Consider the following 8,495-nt stretch of genomic DNA (forward strand, 5'->3'; position numbering starts at 1 on the left):
TAGAACTTAAAATAAAACACAATTTAATAATTTTTTTATGCTATGTAAGAATAGTTTATACTATTTATTTAAAAAATTAAAAAAAAAAATTAAACTTGAAAATAATAACACACTACTACTACTACTCGTAGTAATAATAATAATTTGAAAAGTTATAAAATCGTAAAATTCAATCTAATACACATAAATTATGTGTGGATATTATTGTTTTGAGAGAATAAAAAATATAAAAAAGTGTGGTAAATAGGAGAGTAGAAAAATAAGAATTGACGTAATATTTGATATGTAGTATTATTTGAATTTAAAAAGAAAAGAAAGTAAAAATTGTCACATCAGAAGCTATTATTCATCAACGCACTAACACGATGAATCATCCATCCACTTGCTAACTAATCTCAGGCCATCGTGTTCCATTATGTTCACACTGCAGAGTTCCAAACGCAGTGCTCATAAAAGTCAATAATAGTTTGAACACATCCACCATGCAGTGCCACAACAGAGTCTGCTTCATTTTATGGTCCCTCATTATTCTTGTCCTTCTCTGCCAAACTTTATGGTTAATAATCATTCACTCAACACTGCTATGTAAACAACTTTTTATGACACTTTATTGCATCGTATCACTGTTTAATATCCGTTTCAAATAATATGCTTTACAGGTTATGATTAAACCATATAATATGCTATAGCATAAGTAATTTTTTTTTTAAATCCACTATTAATGAAAATCAATTTAGAGGATCTCGATTGTTTTTAAATGAGTTCTAAAACTGGTATATGAAGAAATATTTTCCAGTAGTATGTAGGAAGTCAAGATGATCTTGAAGTACCATGGCACCTTGGATAAGGATGCTGGTCACATGTGCTATGATTTGATGATAACTATGTAAACAAACATGTATGAGTGGGTTGGTGTGATATGATTTTAATTGATTAACATATCGTTTTGAAGAACCTAAACTCGTTCAATTTTTAAAAATAGGAAAATGCAGACATTGAAGTGAAGGAAATAGATATAAATAGGAATAAAATTAAGCATCAACGGAAGAAATACAAAAATTTGATAGACTAAAGAAAACTTTCAAATGAAAGAAGGAAGAAAATTATTAACTTTTGTTATTGAAATTAGTGACCGAATATATTTATTGTTAATGGGTTGTCCGCTATGTTGTGCACAAGAGTGTGATTATATTACTCTTAATTTTTAAGGTATGTCGACGCAGAGGCAAGGAGAACATGGAGAATTTGGTACCAATCATCATGCCTACAAAAACTCAAATGATTTCACGACGTTCTTCTTCGCGAATTTTTCAAACGGGTATGGGGAGCTAGATATGATCAAGATTTTTAGAAGGTTGGCTAGGGTTAAAGAAGTGTTTATCTCAAGAAGACTTAACAAATGGGGGAGAAGGTTTGGGTTTGTTAGATTTTTTGAAGTAAGGAATGTGGGGAGGCTGGAGAAGGACCTTGATCAGATTTACATAGGCAACAAGAAGCTGCATGTAAATGTTCCGAAATACAGGAGGAGTGAGCTGGAAGCTAAAGGGCAGGGGAGTGAAAACAGAGCGTATCATAAGGAGCAGAGAAGGATATACAGGAAACTACACGAGGAGTCACCAACTGTTCGTGGTTAGAAGAGAAGAACGGAGGTATGGAGAGTGAAGGCAGGGAGCAAGTCATATGCAGATGTTATCAAAGGTGATGCTCAAAGAAGGTGGGAGGGGCCAACCATTACCACTGAAAAGAAGGTATTATCGTGGATGGAGTACAGTATGGTAGGGCAGTTTAGGGAAGAGCTGAGCTTTGAAGAACTTGATGATGAATTTATTAAAGGGGGGGTATGAGCATGGTCCGAGTTAGATCCCTGGGAGATAATCTTGCTCTCCTTACTCCACGAGAAGGGGTGAACATGAAGGAGTTAATAGATCTCAATAAGGCGTGGTTCGAGAGTGTATTCCAAAAAATCGAGCCATGGACGGAGGAGTCTGTTGCAGAGCATAGAGTAGTCTGGGTGCGAAGTTACGGTTTGCCATTACCGCTGTGGACCAAAGATTGTTTCTAAAAAATAGTAGGAGAGGAAGCGTCACTAGTGTCTATAGATGCAACAACGACCATGTGGGAAAACTTGGAGTATGCAAGACTCCAAGTCCGTCTACTCAAAAACCGTAACGCCAGAATGGTTAAGAGCATGATGATTAATGACCAAGAGGTGACCATATACGTTGAAGAAGAACAACTCATAAGACTTGAAGGGCATTGTATGTGTCATCAGAATTATCTAGATACCTCTAATAGCATTTCATCTTTAGAGACCTACGTGGAGGAGTTTGATATTTCGGTGTTCAACGGTGAGGATGAGGGTTTGAGTGGAGGGAAGGTCCGACGACCGGAGAAGAAGGAGGAGGAGGGAGCGGACCTGAGTGCAAATACGACAAAGGCTCCCCTATCTTGGGCAACTGCTACGAAAGGGGATAAGAGGCAGAATAAAGCAACCCGGTTATGCACTAAAGAGGAAACCAAGGGTAAGGAGGAGGCTGAGGAGGCAGCTTTAGTATCTCAGTCTGTACAAGATCTCACGTATTTTCAAAATCACCCTTTTGGGCATGCTGAGCTGGCTAGGTTAGTGGTGGATTTAGAATGCAGGGACACGCCTCTTAAGCCCAAAATGCATCTGGGCCAGAAGCGAGCGGGGAAGGCCCACTCGGGAAAAGGGGGTGAGGCTGGACAGAACCTATCACAGAAGGAAATCGAACACATATCTGGAAGGGCGAATGAGCCAGAGGAAGACGATGAACGACGTTATGTGGGAAACTCTGAATCACCGTATCTCGTGGAAACGGGAAGTGGAACTGATAACCGACAAATTGAACCCAATTCTAGTCAAGAGGGACGACTTGCCATGGAGAAAGAAAACCAAATAGGGGTTTTGCATGGCTTGTCCGAAGAAGAAGTAGCAGAAGCGGGTACTGCAAGTAAAACCCAATCACGGAAATGTAAGCTGAAAGCGCTCCGAGAGTTGGGAGACGCAAATACATATCCTAGGCGGTCCGTCCGGTTGAGCGAGAAAACATCACAGAAGAAGAGTAACATGTTGAATAGAGAAGGTATGTTCTCAACATCCATTTCTGATGGGGATATATATTTATGTAATGCTCGAGTGCACAATCCAGAAAGTAGGGAGGAGTCAGATAACCTTTGCGTCGTTGGAAAACGGTTTGGGTTAGCTTGTCGAGGGGAGGAAGATGAGGTGGTTCAAGAATTCATCTCTACGGAAGACAGAGATCAGGAAGTGATGAATAATACAGAGTTGGGTAGACAGAGAGGTTTAGAAGCTGATTTTTAACTTCAATATTAGAGGTTTGGGGGGAGGAACAAAAGTACGTTATTTGAGGAGGTGTATATCGATAGAGGGAGTGAAATTCATGTGCTTACAGGAAACAAAGACTACAGAAGTAACGGATGCTAGGTGTTTCTCTATTTGGGGGGATAACAACATTGGTTGGATACATAATGGAGGGGAGAACGGCAGTGGAAGTCTACTCTCTCTGTGGCACAAAGATGCGTTTAAGTATGAGAGCCACTCAATGGGGGACAGGTTACATAGCTATTGTGGGTCTACACGGGAAATCATCCCAAAGGTGTTGTGTGGTTAATGTGTATGCAGCATGCACTCTAAAAGAGAAGAAAATTCTCTGGGAGGAACTGTCCAAGTGTAAAGAAAATTCACAGATTGGGATGTGGTGTTTTTGTGGGGATTTTAATGCTATAAGAAGACGAGTTGAAAGACAAGGGACAAATAGGGGAGACTTTATAAAAGAGATGAAGGAGTTCAATGGGTTTATAGAGACAAACTTGCTTATGGATTTGCCCATTGTTGGGAAAAAATTTACTTGGTTCAAATCAAATGGAACGACAAAGAGTAGGATTGATAGAGCTCTTGTAACAGAGGAGTGGTTACAGTGTTGGCCCACTTGCAAGCAATATGTCCAATGAAGGGAGGTCTCAGACCACTGTGCTTTGATGATTAAATGTCTGGACAAGGATTAGGGTCCCAAACCCTTTAGGTCGATTGATGCATGGCTTTCAGAAAAAGGCTTTGCTGGAATGGTGGAGGAAAGGTGGAAGTCATATACATCCGAAGGAGGTGCAATAAAAGGGCTTAAGGAAAAGCTCAAACTTCTGAAGGCGGATCTAAAAGTATGGATAGGGACGTCTTTGGGAATCTGAATTTGATTAAGAGTTCTATAGTGCATGAAATTGAGAACTTTGATAGTCAAGATTGTAACGGTCAAGTGGGGGAAAGTCAGAGGCATGCTAGAACAGATCTGATTAGAAGGCTTTGGGAGACTGATAATAAGCTTGAGTCACTTATCCGTCAAAAGGCTAGGACAAATTGGTTCAGATATGGTGATTCCTGCTCTAGCTTTTTCCACTCAACTCTTAGGTGGAGAAGACTAAGGAATGAAGTGAAAGGGGTAGAGGTTGGGGGTTTCTGGTGTGAGGAGCCTAGTACTGTACGAAGTGAAGCTAAAAAGCTTTTAGAAAATAGGTTTAAAGCAACAAAGGATTTTGGGGTGAGACTTGATGCGGTCGAGTTTAAAACCCTTGCTAAAGAAGACAGCTTGCGAATGATAGAGGTTTTCTCTGAGGAAGAAGTTAAGGAGGCGGTGTGGCAATGAGAAGGCTCAAAGAGTCCAGGCCCGGATGGATTTAATTTTAATTTCATTAAGAAGAGCTGGAAGTACTTAAAGGCAGATTTTGTAGCAGCAATAGAGGAATTCTACAAAACAGGTTGTATTCCCAATGGGTGCAATGCTTCATTCATAGCACTTGTTCCAAAAGTTAAGGATCCCTGCAAGCTTGATCAGTTTAGACCCATATCCCTAGTGGGAGCCATATATAAAGTCATTGCTAAAGTATTAGCAGTAAGGTTAAAGAAAGTTTTACCGACAATAATAGATGAGAGTCAGTCTGCATTTATAAAGGATAGGTGATGTGATTCCAATAGCCACATAGAACAAGATTCTTGACACTTTGAGGAATCACCTTGAGCTGGAAAATGTAGAGGCACTTTCTTAGAAGTTGGATCATGGTTCTAAGATCAAGAACTCACCAAAACAAGTACCAAATCCCAAACTCATTTGGATGAACCAAATATTGTCAAATTGAATCAACAAAGGAGAAGGAAAAGAATAAACCGAACAGAATTGAACTTAAAACAAAAGAACCGAACAGAATTTAAAAACTAAACAGAATAAAGGTGCTGGAAAATTATAGGAACCGAAACAAAAACAACTCAAAACTCAAGGCAACAAGAACAAATTGAAGAAGAAGAAAGGAAGGAGAAGAGAATGCTCATGAAGATGGAGGAGTGGTTGGATGATCACGCCACTAGAAGAATGGATGCTCCTAGATGAGTGTGGAAGCCGCCACTTGAGGAAACCATGGTCCTTCAAGATAAGACTAGAGAAGAAGCTCAAAGCTCTCCAAATGCTCACTCCAATTTTGAGTATAGTTTCTTTAGATAAAATTCAAATCTGAATTTTACAAAGGAAGCACCTCTATTTATAGCCTAAGGTGCTGAAAAATAAGTGGGAAATTTCAAATAAACTCATTTGAAATTCCCACCAAAAACAAGTCACATGGGAGGTGTGACCTTTTTCTACTATGACACCTCCCAAAAACTACACCTACACCACTCTCCTAAGTCACATGGACAATGTGACTTTATTTTACATTTTCACACACCTTTATTTAATAACCACACCTCCTAAAACTATACAAGAGTATTTCAAAGCTTGGCCTTGCCCCTCATGGGATGGACTTGGGCTCTTTGGGCTTTGGCCTTCTTGGGCTTGGGCTTGGGCTTTGGGCTTGGGCCTCATCTTTATTTTATGTCTTCTTTTAATTTTGAGAAGACTAGAAGGAAGAACTTCAAATGTGAGGGTGGATGTCCTTTTCCTCCATTAATAAAAGCCTCCTTTATTTGATTCTCATCAATAGGGGTCTCACGGATAGTGTGCTCCTGGCAAACGAGGTGATTGAGGACCTTAGAAGGAAGGGGAGAAGCGGACTGTGCTTGAAGGTAGATTTTGAAAAAGCGTATGATTCGGTAAGATGGGAGTACATGTACGATATGCTTGATAGGATGGGTTTTCATAATACCTGGATTAAGTGGACCAGAGGATGTATGGAGTTAGCCACAGTGTCTGTTCCAGTCAATGGGAGTCCAACTGAAGAATTCATACCGACAAGAGGATTGAGACAGTCCCTTAGCACCGTTTCTGTTTACAGTAGTGGCTGAAGGCCTTGCTAGACTAGTCAGGCAGGCGATAAAAATCAACCTTTTGGCGGGAATTAAGATTGGAAGTAAGGAGGTGGATGTGAGCTTCTTGCAGTATGCGGATGACACCCTTTTTTTTCTGTGAAGATTCATGGAGCAATGTGGTGAGTATGAAGGCAATTCAAAGGGGTTTTGAGATAGCATCTGGGCTGAAAATCAACTTCCACAAATCAAGTCTAGTAGGTATTAATGTTGAGAATACTAATCTTAGATGCTACTCAAAACTTTTAAATTGTGGCCAGATGGGATATCCGTTTAAGTACTTGGGACTAGAAGTAGGAGGAAACCCAAGGAAAAAAACGTTCTGGAAACCTGTTTTGGAAAAATTGAAGGCCAGACTAAGTGTGTGGAAGGGGAGGTTTTTGTCCTTGGCAGGAAGGACTTGTGTAATTAAGTCCATGCTCACTGCAATACCTCTCTTCTATCTGTCTGTATATAAATCACCAGAATCGGTTTACAAAAGCATAATTAGCACTCAGAGAAAATTTCTCTGGGGATGGGGAAAGGAAAAAAGGCCGATTTCATGGGTAAGTTGGGGAGACGTGTGCAAACAGAAAGAAGAGGGTGGTCTGGGAATCAAGGACATTAGAAAGTTGAACTTTGCCCTTGTAGCAAAATGGAAATAGCGGCTTATCTCACAAGAGAAAGGGAAGTGGAAGGAGGTATTACTCTCAAAATATGGTTTGCAACTAGATGACACACAGATTCCAGTGAAATACCAATCATGGTGGTGGAGAGATATAAAAAAGATCTGTAGGGAGGGAGAAGGAGAAGGTTGGTTCAAAGAAGAGCTACGATGGAAATTAGGAAGGGGAGATAAGATCAGATTCTGGGAGGATGTGTGGGTTGGTAATACAAGTCTAAAAACATGTTTCCAAAGGCTGTATACCTTAACGGCAAATCAGGAGCAAAAAGTCGAAGAAGCTGGAGGGTGGGAGTGTTCTGAATGGCAATGGAGGTTACAATGGAGGAGGGAGAGATTTGAGTGGGAATCTGAGATGGAAAGAAGTCTTCTTGAAAGAGTTTCAGGGTCTGCTGTGAAGAGATACGTAAATGAAACCCAAGTGTGGGGAGAGGAGGAACTAGAGAGGTACACGGTGAGTTCAGCGTACACTTGCCTAGTCAAGCATTTAAGAGGGACTCAACAAGTTATTTTTTATCTCCTTTGGAAAGCCACAACATTTCCTAATATGTTAATAACAGTGTGGAGAGTGCTTATAGACAGAATTCCAACACGGGAGGCCCTTGTGAGAAGAGGTGTGCAGATGGAATCTACAGTTTGTGTTCTGTGTCGGACTAAGGAGGAGTCATCACAACATTTATTCATTGAGTGTGTGTTTGCACAACGTGTCTGGTCCCTTTGCCAAAAGTGGCTGGGAATCGTTTAGTGCAAAATAACGAGATTAAATCTCATTTTGAGAGTTTTCTTTGTACTCAGGCCAGTGGAAAACAAAACTTGGTTTGGAAAGGTATTTGGGCAGCTGTTATAAGAGGTATTTGGGACCAGAGAAATTCCATTTTGTTCAATCAAGGAGTTGTGGATGTAGAGGAGATGATCCAGATGGCAAAGCTAAAATCCTGGTCTTGGCTAAAACATAGGACCAAGTCATTTAATTACTCTTTTGCAGATTGGACCATTAACCCGGTTATCTGTATAAAGAGTGTTAAATAGTGTGGCCTGTCTAGCAGAGGGGTCAAGGGGCTAGGTAATGGCCCACAGTGACTAGGGCAACAACTAGGGGAGTTTCAAAGGGCAGGCATTAGTGTGAACCAGAACTGGAAGGTGGCGCCTATATCTAAATGCTGGTAAGGCCTAAGCTGATTTAGGTCCCCTAGCATTGAAAAAATGATGAGTGCAGGATGAATTATGGAGTGGAAGGGTACCTTGGACCAGCACTGGAGTGGCAAGGAGCTGCAGTTCTGAGGGTGAAGAAAAGCTGATGTAAGGCAGGTAGGTTGCTGTTTCTAGCTTGGGGCAGAGGAGAGTTTCACATGCCAGTGCTGGAAAGGGTAGCTTTCACACCCTGTAACTAGTGCGGGTCAGTAGAGTCAGTTTAAACATGTTGATATAGGCTTGCCTATTGGCAGTTTGGTGTTGTGGCATGGTGGGGATGTGCTGTTTTGTATTGGTATAGGAGGTGACACATAGTCA

At 40.8% G+C, this 8,495-nt stretch overlaps 2 protein-coding genes across 2 annotated transcripts; both read left to right on the forward strand.

Moving 5' to 3' along the window:
- Positions 1-1,211: 1,211 nt before the first annotated feature.
- LOC137815853 (uncharacterized) lies at positions 1,212-1,634 on the forward strand. The gene has a single exon (XM_068618965.1). It carries the CDS (start codon positions 1,212-1,214, stop codon positions 1,632-1,634), a length of 423 nt encoding a protein of 140 aa, XP_068475066.1.
- Positions 1,635-5,950: 4,316 nt separating this feature from the next.
- Positions 5,951-8,284, forward strand: LOC137815854 (uncharacterized). The gene is made up of 5 exons (XM_068618966.1): positions 5,951-6,293; positions 6,431-6,870; positions 6,970-7,440; positions 7,782-7,924; positions 8,203-8,284. The coding sequence occupies exons 1-5, from the start codon at positions 5,951-5,953 to the stop codon at positions 8,282-8,284; spliced, it is 1,479 nt and encodes a 492-aa protein (XP_068475067.1).
- Positions 8,285-8,495: the final 211 nt, after the last annotated feature.

The sequence above is a fragment of the Phaseolus vulgaris genome, chromosome 1 (genome assembly GCF_000499845.2).
Source record: "Phaseolus vulgaris cultivar G19833 chromosome 1, P. vulgaris v2.0, whole genome shotgun sequence".
Lineage (NCBI taxonomy): Eukaryota > Viridiplantae > Streptophyta > Magnoliopsida > Fabales > Fabaceae > Phaseolus > Phaseolus vulgaris.